We start from the raw sequence: 21099 nt of genomic DNA on the forward strand, positions 1-21099 counted from the left end.
AACTAGCATATCTGTCACCTTAGACATTTGCCATTTCTTTGTGTTGGAAAAATCACTCTTACTAGCTATTCTGACATATTGAATTCATTGTCAGCCATAGCTCTCTGAGTGTGCTATAAATAAAGCATTAGAAGTTAACATTATTCTCCTGTCCATCTGCACATCTCCTCAGCATTCTTCCCAAGCTCTGGTAACCAGTATTCTGTTTTCTTTTTCTTTTTTCTTTTCTTTTATGCTTAAAGTTCACTTTCTTTAATTAATTATTCATTTTCATTAGTTCCTATGACTGAATATTATACAATTTATATATTAAATATGATTTAATCAGCTTAGGGAAGTGATTTCCTTTCTGCGGGTACTAACAGTATTTTTTTTTTAATTTAATTTATTAGTTTTCTTTTCAGTAAATACAGGCAGTTTGGTACCATTATTTAGGCTCATCTGTGATCTACCCCCTCCCATTAGACCCTCCTTGTTATTGAAAATGGGTTGTGCATTGTGGAGTTAGCCCCCAGTTATTAGTATGATAAATGTCTCTGAAAATCATGACCCAACATGTAACTCTGACATTCTTTCCGCCCCCTCTTCCGCAAGATTTCCCTGAGCCATGTTGGGTTCATTTTTGGTCTGCTTCAGTGCTGAGGTGTTGGGGGCCTCTGAGGCTCTGGCTCTCTGATTTGGTAGGAGTTGATTTTTCTCTGCATTGATCTCCTTCCCCTTTGTGCTGGTATCCAGTTCACAGGAAAACATCACCCTTGCTTATTTCGCCAGTTGTCCTTAGTTTCAGTTGGGCCCCTTCTGAGGTATGTTGGGGCAGCTCTCTTCTTAGGATCTGCATCTATCTGGAAAAGAGAAGCAGATTCTCCAACGGAGAGTAAGTTAGCACCCAGAAAATTGAGATAACACTTACTTTTTTGATAGACAGTTTGATAGGTGTAGGCCCTCTTACACCCCGTGATTGATGGTAGCTTGATATTGTAGAGTGGGCTTGTGTTTGGGTATGGTTCTGACTTGTTTCCCAGCTCCAGCTAAGGGTCTAGTACCACTGAGTGGATCAGTTAGCCAAATCAAGAGCAATTGATTCCTCACCATGGCTGTGTACCACTATTGCACTTGTGTGGGTATCACATCCAGTTAATTGTTGCTCCTTAGGTTAAACAATGTGTTGCTTGGACAGATCTTGGTCACTTCCCCCAGTCGCCTATGTAGCGCCTTCTGGCACTAGACACGCTGACTGTCTGGGGACTGACTCTCTCCTGGCTTCCAGCCATGTCATTCCATTTTACGTGTCAGCTGCGTATGGAGTCTTTAGCAATAGGGTCTTACCACTGGCCTTTGGAGTATTCTGTTTTCTTATAGTTCTTTTTGTTGTTTTGTTTTTCAAGGTAGGGTCTCATTTTAGCCCAGGCTGACCTGGGATTCACTGTGTGGTCTCAGGCTGGCCTTGAACTCACAGCGACCCTTCTACCTCTGCCTCCCAAGTTCTGGGCCTGAGCTAGAATCAGTTCCTATCTTAAAAAAAAGTGAGAATAACATTAATGTATGGGTATAAACATTAAAAAGAAATGCTTCCAGGTCAGTTTGGCATAACATATGCATTTAGCAGACAACAGCAGGCATTTATCCCCTGGGGCTCATGGCCTCCCCAGTTATAGGCTTTTGACTTGCTTTTCAGTGCCATGCATATATTCTTTTCCATGACCAATCTTAAGGCTTGCAGAGTCCACTGCTGTTAACAATGCTGATGGTCTCTATATGCTATATGCAGCATAGCTCTTTCTAGCTTGTCAACAGGAAGGAGGCTTTCAGCTCAGCTCCAGCTTTATTTCTCAGTGACCTGTAGCCCAAGCATGTGTAGTCTTCAGCAATAGTGTCTTACCATCTAGTTCTGGTGGGCAACCAAGAGGTTTGGTAATAGCCTGTAATGTTTTGGGGGCCTTTGAGGCCTTCCTGGCCATAATTGTTTTTTGAGACAGGCTCTTATTTTGTTATAGACAGTTATTGTTAGTGAACATGCAGGTTGATGCTTACCTTGGTTGTTGTGAATAATGCTTCAGTAAACAAGGGCATATCTTTTTTTTTTTTTTTTTTTTTGGTTTTTCGAGGTAGGGTCTCACTCTAGTCCAGGCTGACCTGGAATTAACTCTGTAGTCTCAGGGTGGCCTTGAACTCATGGCGATCCTCCTACCTCTGCCTCCCGAGTGCTGGGATTAAAGGCGTGCGCCACCACGCCCGGCTGGCATATCTTTTAAAAAATGTTTAATAACTTAATTGCTTCAGATCTCCTAGTAGGGGGGTTGTGCTTCCTGCTTTTATTTATCTTTTTCAGTTTACCTACTTGAGGGCATACATAGGGGAACAGGGAGAAATACTAAATAAATATTTCTTCTTAACTACTTTTTAGGAGTTTTTATTTATTTAGTTAGTTATTCATAGTGCTAAGGATTAAGCTGCATCTTCAGCTCTTTTACTATTATTTTTATTAAAAGGAAAATACAGGGACTAGAGAGATGGCTAAGTGGTTAAAGCGCTTGTCTGCAAAGCCTAACCACCCGAGTTTGATTTTCCAGTACCCACATAAAGCTAGATGCACAGAGTAGCACATGCATCTGGATTTCATTTGCATCAGCTGGAGGCCCTGGCATGCCCATTCTCTCTGTCTCTTCTCTCTGTCTTCCTCTGACTGCAAATCAATCAATTAATCAATAAAAATAGTTTTTAAAAATTTAAAAAAGGAAAACACATTCTAAACTAGCTAGGTCTGCAGTGACAAGAGACACTGTCTCAAAGAAGATGAAGCACAGAAACCTCAGAATTACCCTCTGACCTCCACATGTTTGCCATGGCATGTGTATCCACCATACAAATGAAAAATAATGAAAATTACATATTAACTTTTTTAGTGGTGCTGAGTTGAATCCAGGGCCTTGTACATGATAGGCAAGCACTTTACCACTGAGGTATAGTTATAAGCCTTAAGACTGTATTCTTATCTATTAAAAAAAAATGGAGGGCTGGAGAGATGGCTTAGCGGTTAAGTGCTTGCCTGTGAAGCCTAAGGACCCTGGTTCGAGGCTCGGTTCCCCAGGTCCCACGTTAGCCAGATGCACAAGGGGGCGCACGCATCTGGAGTTCGTTTGCAGAGGCTGGAAGCCCTGGCACGCCCATTCTCTCTCTCTCCCTCTATCTGTCTTTCTCTCTGTGTCTGTCGCTCTCAAATAAATAAATAAATAAAAATTTTAAAAAAGTGGATACACTTTTTCAAGTGTAACCATCCAGGAGAGTATAGAGTTAAAAGCAAGAGCTCTTTCCCATGATCCCATTCCCATCAAAACCCATTTTGCCAGGTTACACAGCCTGTAATCCCATCGCTAGAATCTGGCTGAGCCAGGAAGGTCACAATTTCAAGGCCAACCTGAGTGACAGTGAAACCCTGTCTCAAACCAATGAAACAGCATTTATTCTTTGATTCAAATATTTGCTTATACAAATATATATTGAATGTGATAATCATTGATCTTAATCTCTGGAAGGAGCTTCAGCACAAATGAAATGCTGTTCTATGAGAATAACAGTGCATTATGTGGTTGTTCTGGCCTGAGACTCTTACCTCTTGGGATGTAGATCAGTTATATAAACCCCACACCTGAGAACATAAAAGAAACCTCCCCAGTCCAGGTGTATACAGGAATCTAGATCTTTACAGGTCCACACACGATATTAGAGTTGGACTGAGCCCCTTCATGGGAAACTTACCCTCAGATCCAAATCCTTATAACCAAGATAAGCTCAAATTAGAAAGAGAGTCATTTAGATGAAGTCCAAAGCTTTATAGTCTATATTTGACTTTCTATTATTCATGTTGATTTTAATAACTTCAGTCCTTTTTGATAGAAGTTTTATGACTCTTTGCCCACAGCATAGTTCTACACAATGTACATGAAATAGTTTTTCATTGTTTGATTTGTTTTTAGACAGGGTTTCACTGTAGCCCAGGCTTACCTGGACCTTACTCCATAACCAAGGCTGGCCTTGAACTCATGGCCATCCTTCTACCTCAGCCTCCTGAGTACTGGGATTAAAGGCTGTACCACCACACCTGGCTAATATTTATTTTTCATAGTATAGATTCAAACTTATTAGAAAAAAATGCGTTAAGAAGATTTTGGTCAGCAATTTTGATTCTTTTGTCTGGACAGATCTCTACCTCGAGTCCCGTTTCTGCATTTTCTTTGGATACAAAAGATGAAGACTCTGTGCTGGAGTTCTCTGAGGAGTCTCTGCATGCAAGAACTTTCCCTGGTGAGCTGCATTTTCTCAACTGGGAGAATGTTTGGTATTGTACTGCTCTAATACCTGTTAGTTCATGTAAAGGTTTTTGTTTGTGACATTGTTACTATGCTAAAAATATCTTGGAACCAGATTTAGTGTTATATTCTTCCCAGCTTTCACATACTGTCTCTTCCTTTTGACTTTTTCTATTCTGTATGGCTGTTCCAAGTACTCTTTTCTTTTCCATACTTCTCACAGTCAAATGAAGAGCTTGGCTCCTTTCTCCCTTGGGGAGAGGATGCAAATGTCTCCACACCACTGGTGACCTCTTGGCCCCTCTTTTTGCTAAGGGATTCTAGTAGTATCAGGAAACTCTTCAACTGTTCCAGGCCAACTTGTATTCCCAGGCCTTTTAATTTTTCACCCATTTTGACCCCTATGAGCCATTTTCTGTTTTATTAAACCTTATTTATTTATTTTATTTATTTGAGAGAGAGAGAAAAGAGGCAGATTGAGAGAGAGTGAGAGAATAGGTGTGCCAGGGCCTTCAGCTACTGCAAACGAACTCCAGACACACATGCCACCTTGTGCATCTGGCTTTACATAGGTACTGGGGGATTCAACTTGGGTCATTAGGCTTTGCAAACAAGTGTCTTAGCCAGTAAGTCATCCCTCCAGCTCCCCTTTTTTGACAACTTCCATAATTACAGACAATAAACCATGATAATTCCTTATTCCCCTCACTTTCCCCTTCACAACTCCACTCTCCATCATATCCCTTCCCCCTCTCAATTAGTCTCTCTTTTATTTTGACTTCTTTATTTCATTAAATTGGTGTCCTGTGTCTTCTTTGATTCCTTTGATTTCCTCTTTTATTCCTTTGGTTTCTTCTTTGACTTCTTTGAACATATTTATAATCATTCTTTTGAAATCTTTCTCAGGCATTTCCTCTAACTCGTTCTCACTGGAGGTCATTTCTAATGCATTAATACTTTTTGGTGGATTTATATTGTCTTGATTTTTGGTGTTTATGTTATAATGTATGTATTTTTGTATCTTGAATTAATTTAATGCTTGGATTTTCTAGTTAGCTGGGCATTATTATGTATCAATCAATCTGATGTTATATATCTTCAGGGTAGGAGCTTAAGGTGTTAGGCATGGCTCTTAAGACTCGCACAGTGTCTACAAAAGTGACCCTAGGTGTTGGGTTTGCCTGCTATGGGAGTATTCAAGTAGGCTGAGTAGAACAAAATACAGATAGATTCTAATATTTAACTAAACAATGTACACATTCAATGAGAAACAGCACAGAGTATTTATGCAAGAGTAGGTATTATGACAACCAGATCCTCTATTCAACAAGGAGGTTAAGATTTCTGATCTGTTGAGGGTTCCAAGTCAGCTTGTGACCGAATGAGACCCTTCCCTAATTTATAACAGAAGAGGAAACAAAGCCACTATGAATCAAGAAGCAACAAATAACAAGCCCAAAATATAGCTTATTTAAGAATGGCAAATATGACCATCCATCAGATTTAACATATAATTTATCCTGATATGGAACAGGTACAATTAGCACTTCCAGTTCAGGGCTATATACCAGGCTTATTAGGCAGGTACTGACCTGGTGTAATCTCAGTTACCTTTTGGGATGATTTTGGTCTCAGTTATGCTGTACTCCTGCTTGGGTCCTTCTTTGGTGCACTGTGGGTTCAAGTAGGCTGGCTGGGTCTCCAGACTGCTGCTCTGTTTGCCGAAGCTGGGCACTGGTGGTGGGGGAGGAGAGGCTACTGATGGTGGCTATAGGTCTCTCACTGGTCTATGTGATCCTCTATATCATGATCTGCTCCTTCGTTGTTCACTGCTGTTCTCCCTTCATGTTTCTTGAGTCTGTGAAGAGCTCCGGAGTGAGTGGAAAATCCCCTCACCTGGCTTTTCCTGTGGCTCAAGCTGAGCCTGGCCGCTGTGGCCCCGTGGACCTGGCACACTGCTGGAGCCACTTCTGCCTGCCTGTGTGGGCTCTGGCTGCTGTGGATCTCTCATACTTACTTCTCTGCTGTCATTTTAATTTTTTATACAGCTCACTTTTTAGTAAAAGTGTGTATTTTTCTGTTTTTTTTTCTTCCCTAGGTTGCTTTTGCATGGTTCCTACTCTGCCATCTTAACCAGAAGTCCTCTCTTTTATTTTGATGTCATCATATTTTCCTCCTGTTATGAGGATCTTGTGTAGGTAGTGCCAGACACTGCAAGTTCATGGGTATCCAGGCCATTTTATGTCTGGAAGAGTGCATTGTGAGGAATCCTAGCCTTCCTTTGGCTCTTACATTCTTCCCACCACCTCTTCCAGTATGGACCTTGGAAGATGTCATCGAGATATTTCAGTCCTGAACATTCCTTTGTCACTTCTTCTTAGCACTGTGGGTGCCTTTTCAGTCAACCCAAGGTCACTGCCATCTGAAAAAAGAAGCTTCTCTGACCAAACGTGAGAGTAGTGTTAATATATGGGTATGAAGATTAGAGAAGTGCTTACTGGGTAGTTTGGTGAGCATAATATATGCATTCATCTAGACGCCAATGGGCATTATGCCCCTGGGGCTCATGACCTCCCCCCCTCATATGTTTTCAGTATCAAGCATGTATTCCCTCTGTTGGAGCAGGCCTCCAGTCTAATTAAAGAGTGGTTGGTTTCCCCCATAACAGACATGCCACTATTGCACCTGTTGGCTCATTTGGCCTGGCTGGCCAAACTTAAGGCTTGCAGTGTCCACTGTTATTCATCTCCACTGCTGACATCTCTGTCCCCCATGGAGCTGCATGCAGTGTAACTTTTTCCAGCTTTCTGTCAGCTGGTCTATAGCGGTTTCTCTTTGACATTGCATGGAGTCTTCAGCCATAGGGTCTTACTATCCATTCCTGGTAGGAAACCAGAAGCCCTGGCAATGGCCTATAATGTTTTGGGGTATCAGGGAGTGTCCTAGCCAACGACTCACTGGAAGATATCCCATCCCTGGCACTGAAATTGTTCTAGTACAATCTATGGCTTCTGGGTACATACACCATTGACCAAAAAAGCAGGTTACCATATGGCTTGTTCTTACCCTTTTAAATTCTGATTAACCCTCTCTCCACCTTTCCTTTACTCACTCTACCCCTGACCCATTTAGGCCTTTACACCCCAGTAGTCTCTTGATCACTTACATATAAATACAATACCATTCCCTTAAGTCCTCCCTTCTCCTCCCTACTTATGACCCCTTTCTAGCTTACTGGCCACTGCTATGAGTTTTATTCCAACTCACATACAAGTCCAAACATTTGTAGTTATGATCCAAATATGAGAGAGAGCAAGTGGCACTTGGTTTTCTCAGCCTGGGTTACCTCACTAAGTATAATCCTACTAAGTATAATCCCCTGTGTTTTGTTTGTTTGTTTGTTTGTTATGTTTTGTTTTGTTTTTGAGATGAGTCTCATACTAGCCCAGGCTAACCTGGAACTTACTCTGTACTCCCAGGCTAGCCTTGAATTCATAATGATCTCCCTGTGTTTTTCTCCTGAGTGCTGGGATTAAAGGTATGTGCCACCATGTCCAGGTTGGCAGTACATTTTTGTTTAATCAGTATCCTGTTTTCCTTCAGGATTGAAAAAATTTAGTTCTTTGGAGAATAAGAACCTTCAAAAGCTCCCTTTCGTAAGTAGATCCTTGGTTCCGTTTTTAACTTTGCCACCTGATGATGGGACAGCTGACTTTGATTCTTGTCCATTTATGAGCGACTGTGATACCCACGTGTCTTCTGGTTGTTCTGTGTTCACCTTGGGTGAAGAGTCAGTAGTTGGGCCTGAGGACCAAAGTGAAACTCCTTCCTTTGAAGAATGCAGAGAAGTGACCCCAGGAGATATTCCACTGCTTGCTGGTGAATCTTCTCAAAGCAAGTGGCTGAAGTATCAAAATGCTCCCCTGGGCAGCTTGACTCTTCTAAATAGTGTTGAGAAGAAAGTGACCGATGGCCTCTTTGCTCAAGCTGTTTCTGGGATATGTTTTAGTGACACAAGTGAAAAGCAGAGTAATGCTATGAATGAAAATTCTTTAGATTCTGTGCATTTGCAAATGATAAAAGGCATGCTCTACGAACAACAGCACAATTTCAGCAGTCAAAATTTGGCTTCCAGAAAGAAAGAAACTTTTTTGAATTTAAAACAGACTTCCAAGATGAAGAAAATTGAAAATGTATACAACTATAGTGTAAAGGATTTACAGGTGAGGAAATTCACCAGTCTCTTGGTATGTTTTTTTTCCCCCCCCCAGCAGTTATTGTCTGAATTTCAACAAAAAAATAAATAAAATTATATGGGAGCAGTTTACCTTTTGAGCATATAGCAGTGTTTGATACAGAACTATAGCAACAGGCACATTATCTGCTTTGACTTCAAGGTCTTTCCAATATGAAATTATATATTGGAAAGTCTCTGATCCAATGTCTGGAACATACAATGTACTTAATAAGTTATAGCTCTTATTCCTATTTCTACCAGTACTTCCACTACTAATCTTAGTATGATTTTTACTATTTTTGACTATCAAGTCAGTCTTGTCAATTAGATTATGAAGATAAGCACATATCTATTACAAATTGGCTATGAGTCATTCTTATTGTAGTCATAATTGAAATAGAAGGGCTGGAGAGATGGCTTAGCAGTTAAAGTGCTTGCCTGAGAAGCCTAGGGATACAGGTTTGATTCCCCAGTGGCCATATAGTCTAGATGCACAAGGTGGTGCATGTGTCTGAACTTAGTTTACAGTGGCTGGAGGCCCTGGCACACCCATTCTCTCTCTTTTTTTCTTTGAAATAAATAAATTAGATGCATAAAATTATACATTTAAAACAGTTCAATTTTTCTTAGCTAAAGTATTCAAGATCTTATTAAGGGGTAGATGAGAAAACAAGTCTTATTTAGGGTTAAAAGTGCCATGTGGTTATTCTGGATTTATGTAATCTCTTATTTAAAATTTAAAAAAATCAATTTTGATGGATTCTAGAAATCAGAAGTAAAATTGGTATTTTCCTAAAATATTTATGGAAAGTAATGTGTTTACTGGCAAGCAGTATTTCCCCCACACTTTGGAGTTGTTATAATAGCTTAAATTATTCCATTGCAGGAGATAAATGGTTCTGAGCTATGCTTCCCAAAACGGGAGAAAGTAAAATCTTCTTATCTTCCTCAAAGGCATATTCATATACCAGCTGTTTTTCAGTCTCCTACTCATTATAAGCAGATCTTTACATCTTCTATCATAGGTATGCCTGTTACATTTTGATGATGATGACTGCTTAATGTAATAGAGCTTTAAAAAATACAAAATGTTATGAATTTTCATAGTGAATTTATTTGTATATGTTTATGCTGGGATTTGGCAATAATTTTTCTAACTTAAGATCAAAATTGAGCTTTAAAAGTAGGAAATGACATTATTTTTAAAGTTACAGTGTTTCATTTTAAACTATAAGTCCAAATAACCTTATTACACGTAAGTGAAAAAAAATGTATAGTTACATCTAAATGTTTTGAGGTATAAAAAGAAAACTTGTCTTTTAAAACCTGACTTGTGGCAGGGTGTGGTAGTACATGCCTGCAATCCCAGCACTGAGGATTCTAAGGAAGGAGGATTAAGAATTCAAGGCCAGCCAAGCCTACATAGCAAGACCTGTCTCAAAAAAGTAAATAAATAAATAATTTGAATGTTAAAAATACCAAATGTGTGTGTGTGAGACATTGCAATGAAACCCTTTAGTATACATAGTTGATATGCATAAGTAATATGAAATGAAGTCTAACTGATATAAAAAGGAAATATTGCATAATAGTTAGACTGTGACACGAATCATGACATTTACTAGTATTTTGCTTTGGATGCATTATCTAATGTTTTATTTTTTTCAAATTGGCAAAATAAAGACATTAATAAAAAAAAAAAAACTAGCCAGATGTGATGGCACACGCCTTTTCGTCCAGCACTCAGGAGATAGAGATAGGAGGAACACCAAGAGTTTGAAGCCATCCTGAGACTACATAGTGAATTCCAAGTCAGCCTGGGCTAGAAAGCGACCCTATCTTGAAAAACAAAACAACAACAAAAATAAATAAATAAAAGTATAAAATGAATGTTGATGTGTTATGTTTGACTGTTAAAAGGCTATTTTCAAATTTTGGTTAACAAATAGCACATGTGATACAAATATAAAATAATTTTATACTTGAGTTTCATATTCTTAGTTATTTATTTTCATTGTAGAGCATCTGAATATATTGCTGTTTGAGTTGGCACAAAGGTTGTACAAAGCTCTTTCAAAAGTTGACATATCCTTTTATATGTCATCAAAAGAAGACAGAGTAAAAAATGGTGAAAACAGCTTGCCATGCTGCCATCATAATCACCCTGCAAAACTCGTCATGGTTAAAAAAGAAGGTCCAAATAAGGTATTGTTCTTGCTCCCCCCCCATACTTTTCAGATGTAAATTAGGTACCTGTGGGTAGAGAGCCGTGATTAGGACTTTTCTGTTTTGGGCATAGTAGCTAATATATAGTAAGCTCTCAATATTTTTTTCCTTTCATTGTTTGCATAACCTTCTTCATTAGTATAAGTTTGATTTTAAATTTAATTGTCAAAGGAAGAATTTGTAAATAATAGCATAGCCATAGAATGAAATATATAGCCTCTAAAAAATTTGTGTTCTTTTCCAAGGTTATTTGACGATATAGTTGCATGCTTATACTGTGTTGCTGGGTAAAAGGGTTTGATTACAAAGTAGAAAATATATCATTATGTTGTTTAGGTTGCTATAATATGTAATATATAACATATAATTAAATAATATATATTAGTTCTAATATGCTGTTAAATTATTTTGTTTTAAAAGATCATTATACATTATATACATATATACATTATACATGTGTATACATGTGTATAGCTGTGTGTATAAGATGCATAGATGTTGCTTTTCTATAGTAAACAATCAGAACAGTAAATTATATTTTTTTGCTAATTTTCAAATAAGTTTTTATTCTCAGAACAATACATCTTTTAAAAAATTATTTATATTAGTAAGCAGAAAGAGAGAGAGAGAGAAAAAATGGGCACAAACTCCAGATGCATCCTCCATTTTGAGCATCTGGCTTTACATGGGTAATGAGGAATTGAACCTGGGGCAGCAGGCTTTGCAAACAAGAGTCTAACTATTGAGCCATCTCTCCAGTCCAGTAAAATCTTTTGATAAGAAATTAAATGGAAAATTAGGTGCTTTTAAATTTAATTTAGTACTTAAGTCAATAATAGTTAAATATATAATGATCAGTTTTCTGGAATATAGTACTACTAGATAGTTTTTATAAAACTCTTGATAAACATGCAGAAAACACTTTTTTTTTCAAAATTAAAAAAAAAAAAAACTTTTTTGAGGAAGGGTGTTACTTTAGCCCAAGCAGATCTAGAAGCCACTCTGTCTCTTTTGCTGACCTTGAACTCATGGAGATGCTTCTACCTTAGCCTCCTATGTGCTGGGATTAAAGACATGAGCCACCACACCCTGCTAAATTTTAGTATCTTTTTTCTTTGCATTGCTGAGCGTCAAACCCAGAGCCTCATGCATACTAGGCAAGGTCTGTATGAGTAAGCTATATCTCTAGCCCTAAGTGTTATTTATTTATTTTTTATCCATTTTAGGGTCGTCTGTTTTATACATGTGAAAGGCCCAAAGCTGATCAATGTAAGTTTTTCAAATGGTTTGAAGAAGTGACTCCAGGAGGGCTAACACAGGAAGAGTCTCGTCCCAGCATGGTTTTAAGTGATATTAAGAGTATTGGTCTGTACTTAAGAAGTCAAAAGATACCAGTCTATGAGGAATGCCAGCTTTTGGTGAGGTATATTACATTGCCTGTAATTATGTCAGAACAGCAGTCAAGCAACCCTTCTGGAACTGGGGGGTTGAACTCAGTCTTGCATATGCTTGGCAAGCTTCCTGCCATTGGGCTTCATCCTTAGCCCCATCACTAGTTTTAAAAGAGATTGTCATGGGAAAAGTATTTAACAGAGCAAAAATCTCAATTCCTATAATTGTAAAATGTGTCTTTGAAGTTATTTTGGACCTATCTTAACATTAAATGGTGTTGGCAATATCAGCACAACTAGCAGGTGGTTATTTTTTCTGTGTGTCCATGGCTATTTTTGCCTTCAGGGAAACCCTATTGAGCAAATCACAGGGAAAATTTTTAGCAGTGCAATAGACTAGATAAGTATTCATTCACAAGCCTAAATTACATAGCCTATGGGATAACTGAATGTTACTTTTTGGAAATATGTCTTATAGAATTGGGCTTACTAAAAAGTAAATATAATGACTACTTACAAGTAGATATAATCATAATTTATGTAGAACATAAAACTTCCAGACTCACTTCCATGCACTTTTTTGTTTGTTTGCTTGTTTTTGTTTTTCAAGGTAGGGTCTCACTCTGGTCCAGGCTGATCTGGAATTAACTATGTAGTCTCAGGGTGGCCTCGAACTCTTGGCGATCCTCCTACCTCTGCCTCCCAAGTGCTAGGATTAAAGGCGTGTACCACCACACCCGGCTTCCAAGCACTTTGTATGTGTTATTCAATCATGACAGTAACGAATAAGATACGGAGATAATAGGGATAAGTTATTATTCCATTTTACAGCTATATAAACTCAGGTGCTCTGTCTTCCAGATAATTTTCTACCTCTATGTCTTTTAAAAGTGATAACATTATTATGGGTGCCGTTACTTTCAACCTTTCTTAGAGTATATTTGTATTTTATATTCATGTGTGAAAGTAAATATGCACAGCAGGCTTTCTTTTACATGCTGTATTTTAAAGATTTTTAAAAAGTTTTTTAAATTAGGGCTTAACTATTAGGAGAGTTGACTCAGCTGCTAAAGGTGCTTGTTTGCAAAGCCTGCCAGGCCTCAGTTCAATTCTGCAGTACCCACATAAAGCCAGATGCAAAGTGGCACATGCGTCTCTCTGGTCCCAGTGCATTGAAGGCAATGGAAGGAGAAACCAGGAGAATCTAGAAGCTCGTGGGTCAACAAACCTGGTGCACACACAACAGCAAACACAAAAAGGTTGACCCCAACTTGGGGAAAAAAGAAGGTGGTGGGAAAAGACAAGGTCCCCTAAGTTGTCCTCTATGCCATGGCACATGCAATCTCCCCTTGCCATCGTCATACTCACCCACATGTACATACACACTCATAATAATATTCAAGTTCTTTTTTATGTTTTTCAGGACAGGATTTGATTTTCAGAGAAAGCAGTGTGGTAAATTAAAGAAGTTTGCTACTATAGACGCTGAATTTTACAGTGAAACTAAAAACAAAATTTATCTCAAGCTGAGTCGGAAGGAGAGTTCTTCAGCTTATAATAAAGGTAAGTAGATCCAGTTATGTTTCTGATTCAGTTACATACAATTACATACATACATATAGCTCTATAAATTCTTTATGTTGGAAAGAATTCATTGTATGTTTAGTATGTGTGGTCTGGTGTATGTGTATGTGTATGTGTACGTGTGTGCAGATCCATGTACATGTTATGGAGGCAAGAGAAGAATGCTAGGCATCTTCCACTATCATTCATCCATGTGTTTCCTTGAGGCTATTGTACCTACCAAGGACAGTTACACAATGAGGGTCAAATTAAGAGTCCTTTATAGCCTGAGGTCAAGAGTTGGCTCATGCTGGGAAGAACCAGAAGAAAGGTGGGGTTGCATCTATGAAGCCAAAAACCATAATTACATCATACTAGTTATAGGTGAGATAATAGAAGTTGCAGTTAAACAATAGCAAATTCAAGCCAGAGGCCAGAGTCAGATACATGAGTTACAGTTAAGAAAAAAAAAAAAAATCTCCTGAAACTGCAGAAAATGATAAATTTCCTGGTTCAGCAGGTATAATTAGATAAGAATGTTCTGTTTACCTGGATATGGTTTTGCACAAACAGGCAGGAGAGCATCTGAGTGAAGCACAAAAATGGAGTCAGCTAGAACAAAATGGAGTCACTTAGGGCAGTACAAAATAGTCTCTTTCTGGTGGCCCACACCTTTAATTACAGTACTTTGGAGGTTGAGGTAGGAGGATTACTGTGAGTTCGATGCCAGCCTGAGACCACATAGTGAATTCCAGGTTGGCCTGGGGTACTTATTGCTGACTACTCAGCCAGCAATCACTTATTCTCAGTCCTTTGACCAGTTTAGTGTCTCACTAGTACTCACTGCCATTTACAAAAAGAAGCTTGTCTGACCAAAAGTGAGAGCAGCACTAATTTATGGACATAAACATAACTTTTTAGAGGGCAGTTTGGTGGGCACACTATAACTAGTCTCAAAAAATAAGATGGAGACCAGCTGAAGAAGATACTGAAAGTTGATTTCTGATCCTGATGTGTCCATTCTCTCCCTCTCTAATAAATAAAGAAATTTAAAAAAGAAAGTCAGTCCTCACATTTATGACAACATGCGTGGACTTAGAAAATTTTATGTAAGTGAAATAAACCAGACACAAATTTTACAATATATCACACATAGATGAATATAAAATAGTTGAACTTACAGAATCAGAGTAGAATGATGGTCACAGACTTTATGTTGTATGTTCTAGTTACCTAATGTATAGCATGGTAACTGTAGTTAATAATAATGTGTTGTATCACTGAAATTTGTAAACAGCAGAGATCTTTAGAGTTCTCACCACATACGCCAAATAACTATGGGAATCATTACACAAGACATATCAAAATATCCTGTTGTGTCTGGAGTTGTGGTGGTAAGAATGACTGTTTAGCTTGTGCAAGGCACTGAGTTTAATCACCACTATCATCCCCTACAATGCCATGTTGTATGCCCAAATTATATATAATTTGTTTCAGTCATATCTCAATAGAGCTAAAATTGGAAATGTTTCTTTTTAGGTGATCTTTGGGTGATTTCAAAAACCCTAGACTTTGAACTAGATACTTTCATTGCATGTAGTGCCTTCTTTGGACCATCATCTATCAATGAGGTGGAGCTACTGCCTTTGAAAGGATATTTCCCTTCTAATTGGCCCACTAACAGTAAGTATTACCATGTCCACCTTCATTTATATTAGAAACAATAATAGACACAGGAGGCACTGGGAGCAAAAATACAGCATGTGGAATTCTTTGGATAAAGCCCCTACTAAAAAAACTCCACTTCTGGTTTCTAATATTGTATACATAATGATTCTAAAAATACATGTGCAAGTGGAAATTAAATATTTCTGCAGCTCAAGTCCCATAGGGTTGACAATATAAGATCTTGAAACGTTTATTAAGTATTTTGTTAAAGTTGATTTACATAGTATATTTGTAGTAAACATGTAAGCATTAGGGGCTGGAGAGGTGGCTCAGCAGTTAAGGTACCTGCCTGCAAATCCTACCAACCTAGCTTTAATTCCCTAGTATTCACAAAAAGCCAGATTCACATAATGGCATGTATGTCTAGAGTTATTTGCAGTGGCTAGAGGCCCTGGCATGCCCATTCTGTGTGTTACTCTGTCTTTGTTTCTCTCTGCCTGCAAAAAATAAATAAAATGTTTTTTAAAAAATGTAAACATTAAACATGAGAATTCTTTCAAATAATTTCTTGTTTCCCATATATTTTAATAAAATAATTGAAGAATTTGAAATATAAGAAAATGTTCAAATGTTACATGGAAACTACATGGTGCAAGTAGAATGTTGCTTAGGCAGTGCCACTGTACACTAGCTCTGTCCTTCATTCACTGATGTCTAGAATTCCACAAATGTCTGTCATGCAGTTTAGTGGCATTCATATATAAAATGAATAAAAAGCAAACACCATAATGTAGCGGATTGAAGTCTGAAACCTCTGAATGGATTTAAAAGTTTATTTTATGTCACATGATTAACTTAGTAGCTGATCTCTGGCTTATCAGGGCAGTTATTGTTTATTATGATGGTTTTGTTCACATCAAATGTTTGTTTTCTACATCTTATAGCAGTGGTTCATGCATTATTGGTTTGCAATGCCAGCACAGAGTTGACTACTTTGAAAAACATTCAGGACTACTTTAACCCAGCTACTTTACCACTTATGCCATACCTGTTAACAATGTAAGTCATTATTGACCTTAGGGTCAGTGCTATTAAAGAATAGTAAATGAAAGTGAATATGGAAATGCAATAAAGTACATTAACATTATTTATCAACAATATTTTAATGATCTTTCAGAGCATGAAATTACTATTTGTTAGGAGTTAAACATAAGACACAGTGGTACAATGCCTCCCTACCATGTGCAAGGATCTGGGTTTGACCGTTAGCACGAAAAATAACTAAGTTCTTTTGTAAAGAAAGAGAAATATACATCACTTCCCTTGTAATTATTCACTTCTTGTGGTTTGAACTATTAAGTACTGAAATATTTTCTCTTTGTCAAGGAGCAACTTTTAAATAATTTTTTTCTTATTTTTTTGGTTTTTTGAGGTAGGGTCTCACTCTAGCCCAGGCTGACCTGGAATTCACTATGCAGTCTCAGGGTGGCCTCGAACTCACAGTGATCCTCCTACCTCTGCCTTCCGAGTGCTGGGATTAAAGGTGTGCACCACCACGCCTGGCTTTAAGTAATTTTTATTTGCACATGTGTATGTTGCAGGAGACATGTCTTGCTGCTGACAAATACTCATCAGGCTTTATGTGAGTGTCTGGGGCATTGAACCCAGGTCAGCAGGCTTTGTAAGCAAGTGCCTTTAACCACTATGCTATCTCCCCAGCCTCTATATATTTAAAAGAATAATTTCAAAGTATAGATGTTGATAATAATTTTATTGACATTATTTCTATTTCATTTTAATTTCTTAACACCAAAGCCCTTCTAAAAATCAGAATTTGTATGAAATATATTAAAATGATAGAGAAAAATCTATCTTCCAATTTGTTGTGGGTTAAACATGGACTTGTACATGGTAGGCAAGTCTTCTACCACTGACCAACATCCCTAGCCCTGTCTTCTAGTTCACATAGCTGTTATCTATCTTGTGGTGTGTTACTTTCTCACCACAATGAATCTTAGGTAAAAAATAGCACTGCGGGCTGGAGAGATGGCTTAACGGTTAAAGCATTTGCCTGCAAAGCCAAAGGACCTTGGTTGGATTCCTCAGGACCCATGTAAACCAGATGCACAAGGGGCACACGCATCTGGAGTTTGTTTGCAGTGGCTGGAGGCCCTGACGTTCCCATTCTCTCTCTATCTCTCTCTCCGCCTCTTTCCCTCTCGCTCTCCCAAATAGATAAATGAAAATTTTTTAAAAATGGCCTTGGATAAATAACAATAAAATAGATATAAAAGGCATTTATTTATTGCAATTTTGCCTCAAATAGAAGTTATGTTAATTATCCATATCAGGCTACTAATTAGTACTGTGGTTTGGGAGTAAGCATTTTAATATCTGTATGTCTCTGTTTGGAATAATTACTATCTTTTGGTATGAAGATTGTGTAAACTAATTTGTACATTACCTAAACTCATGTCAGGGGTTAGCAGGCATTGAATAAACATTAGCTTTCTTACACTGTCCTCTAAATTGAAGTATCCATTTGTCTCCTCCAAAACTGTTCTGTGATGACTGTAATATGAAAGCTAATTCCGTTCCCTATTTCACGTCTCTTAATTTTTCTCTGATTTACTGCTTTTTCCTTAGGTCTTCATCAACTCCAGTTAGCAATAAGAGCATCAACACGAGAAAATTTAACCCACCAGCTTTTGTAAATATCAAGACAAAATTTGAACTCCTCAGCCTAGAAGTGACATTGCAATTAAGTAATAAGTTAATTCAGACACATAAGTTAAACAAAGATCAAGCTACAGCTCTAACTCACATAGCTCAAATGATGGCCTCCCATGAAAGTGTTGAAGGAGCAACTGAGCAGAGCACCCACTCTCTTCCTATCACAGTCATCCATGGTAAGAAGCATGAAAGGACAGTTCTAGTCAGTGCATTTTTACATTGATTTTTGTAGGTTATTCTGCACATTTATAATTTCCCAGTGAGTAAAAATGTTATCTTTATATTATGGCTCTGTCATTTATTAGTTATATTACTTATTTCTTTGATTTCCTGCTCTGTAAAATGAGAATAAAAGCATAGTTTATAGAGTTGGAGGATTAAGTGATTTCATATAAGTAAAATGCTTTAAAAAGTGCCTGACACTTGAGATATTATTAGTAAAATTAGCATTTATTGTTAGGATTATCTCATTCTTCTGCTCTGTGTGTGTGTGTATGTATGTATCTCATTTATTTAAAAGAGAGAGAAAGAGGTAGATAGACAGAGAAAGGGTAGACCATGGCCTCTAGTCACTCCAACCAAACTCCAGAAGCATGTACCACCTTGTGCATCTGACTTTACATGGGTACTGGGGAATCATACCTGGGTCCTTAGGCTTTGCAGGCAAGCACCTTAACCGCTGAGCCATCTCTCCAGCCCAAATATTTTAATTTATTTATATTTATTTATTCATTTATATGATTTTGGTCTTTTGAGGTAGGGTCTCACTCTAGCCCACGCTGACCTAGAATGTACTACGAGGTCTCAAGCTGGCCTCAGACTCACACTGATCCTCTGCTCTGCCTTTAGTTTTATCCTTTTTGTTTGTTTGTTTGTTTTAGTTTTTGTTTTTTCCATATTTTTTTTTCATGGTGGGTCTTGCTCTAGCCCAGGCTGACCTGGAATTCACTATGTAGTCTCAGAGTACCCTCAAACTCATGGTGTTCCTCCAACCTCTGTCTCCTGAGGACTGGGTTTAAAGGTGTGCGTTAACCACACCCAGTTCCCTTTTTCTATATTTTGACACAACTAGTTTTTCTTTTAGTTTTTTTTTATGAGATAGGGTCTCACTCTAGCCTAGGCTGACCTGACACTCATTCTGTAGTCTCAGACTGGCCTCAAACTCATAGTAATCCTCTTACCTCTGCCTCCTAAGTGCTATTAGTAAAATTGGTGTGTGACCACCATACCAGGCCACAACTAGTTTTTCTAAAGCACAATTTGATAAGTCAGTTCTGTTGCTTAAGACCCTCAAGGATTTCCCACCCCAGACTTTAAAACAAAGTTCAAATTTTTAGGCATATGAAATATTAATTATCTTGTTATAATTTATCCCCTTTGATCCTCCTTTTGTGTCTGTTTACTATTACTATCTGGAAATCTTAAACTTTTTTCAATAGGTACATGCTTTGTTAACCCTTGCCTTCTTTTCTTTTAATTAATATTAGATTTTATTTATTTATTGGCTGATTGATTTTGTTTTCTTGGGGTAGGATCTCACTATAGCCCAGGCTGGCCTGGAATTCACTCTGTAGTCTCAGGCTGGCCTTGAATTTACAGGAATCCTCCTACCTCTGCCTCTTGAGTGCTGAAATTAAGGGTTTGTGCCACCACCCCTGTGTTTATTCTATTTTAAAAAGTTGTTTTTTTATTAATTTGCCTGCGTGTGTATGAGTGCAGCAGAGACTATTGCTACTGCAAATGAGCTCCAGATGCATGTACCACTTTTGAAACTAGATTGACTTGAGTACTGCAGAACCTGGCTATCAGGCTTTGTAAGCAAGTACCTTTAAATGTTGAGCTATTTCCCCAGCCCTAAATATATGATTATTTAAAAATAATAATATTTTTTTAATTTGAGGGAGAGAGAGAAAGAGAGAGAGAGAGAGAGAGAGGGAGGGAGAAAGAGAGAATGGGCACACTGGGGCTGCCAGCCACTGCAAATGAACTCCAGATGGATTGGCCACCTTGTGCATCTGGCTTACATTGGTCCTAGAGAATCGAACCTCAGTTCTTAGGCTTTGCAGGTAAGCACCTAAAAGAGCGGGGTTTGGGGGGACATTTTCATGTATACATACAATGTATTTTGATCCTCTTTATCTTTCAATTAGCAAGTATTCTCTCCCCCTTTCCTTCCTGTCCTTCTCCTTCCCTCTCCTTTCTCTCTCCGCCCCTTCTTGTTTCCTCCCCTTCCCTTCCCCTCCCTTTACCCTGTACTCTTCTCCCCTCTCCTTCTCCTCCTCTTCCCTTTTCTTGCCTTCCCTTCTCTCTTTAAGTTTTTAAAATTATTATTTAATATTTATTTATTTGTTTATTTCAGGCACAGAGAGAGAATGCATGTATCAGGGCCTCTAGCCACTGCAAAGAACTACAGACGCATGGTCCACCTTGTTCATCTTGCTTACATGGGCATTGGGCAATCAAACCTGGGTTCTTAGGCTTCACAGCCAAGTGCCTTAACCAATGAACCATCTCTCCAGCCCCCATTTTATTATTATCTTTAAAAATATATATCTTTTTCAGGCAAGCCCAATAGGCTGGCCTTTTTTCTGTAATGCGAGAAAGACACACAGAGAGAATTGGCATGCCAGGACCTCCAGCCACTGTAATCAAGCTCCAGATGTATGTGTCATCTAGTGTGCATGTGCATCTTTATGCGCTTGTGTCACCTTGTGCGTCTGGCTTCTGTGGGACCTGTAGATTCGAACATGATTTTGGCAGTCACTACTAAGCCATCTCTCCAGCTCTTTTGTGTTTTTTTTTAAATTGTTCCCAAGTAATTTTTTTATTTAATCAATTTTTTAAAAAAATTCTAGAACCTGAATATATATCACTTTATTTTTATTTTTTAATTATTAAAATAATTTTTAAATTTTTCTTATTATTGACAACTTTCATAATTATATACATACAATAAACCATGACATTTCCCTCC

The 21099-nt window shown here is 38.0% G+C and overlaps 1 protein-coding gene across 3 annotated transcripts in view; it reads left to right on the forward strand.

The window, feature by feature from the left end:
* Positions 1 to 21099, forward strand: part of Zgrf1 (zinc finger GRF-type containing 1) — an 81877-nt gene that overhangs the window by 39523 nt on the left and 21255 nt on the right. For 2 of the 3 annotated variants that reach the window (XM_045143894.1, XM_045143896.1), the window contains 9 exons: positions 4200 to 4302; positions 7911 to 8530; positions 9431 to 9569; positions 10565 to 10749; positions 11997 to 12193; positions 13585 to 13724; positions 15264 to 15407; positions 16337 to 16451; positions 18039 to 18301. In XM_045143894.1, the coding sequence (XP_044999829.1) occupies positions 4200 to 4302; positions 7911 to 8530; positions 9431 to 9569; positions 10565 to 10749; positions 11997 to 12193; positions 13585 to 13724; positions 15264 to 15407; positions 16337 to 16451; positions 18039 to 18301 (1906 nt within the window). The remainder of the gene's footprint in view (positions 1 to 4199; positions 4303 to 7910; positions 8531 to 9430; positions 9570 to 10564; positions 10750 to 11996; positions 12194 to 13584; positions 13725 to 15263; positions 15408 to 16336; positions 16452 to 18038; positions 18302 to 21099) is intronic. The other variant, XM_045143895.1, reaches the window with a different exon arrangement.

Source organism: Jaculus jaculus, chromosome 2 (genome assembly GCF_020740685.1).
Source record: "Jaculus jaculus isolate mJacJac1 chromosome 2, mJacJac1.mat.Y.cur, whole genome shotgun sequence".
Taxonomy (NCBI): domain Eukaryota; kingdom Metazoa; phylum Chordata; class Mammalia; order Rodentia; family Dipodidae; genus Jaculus; species Jaculus jaculus.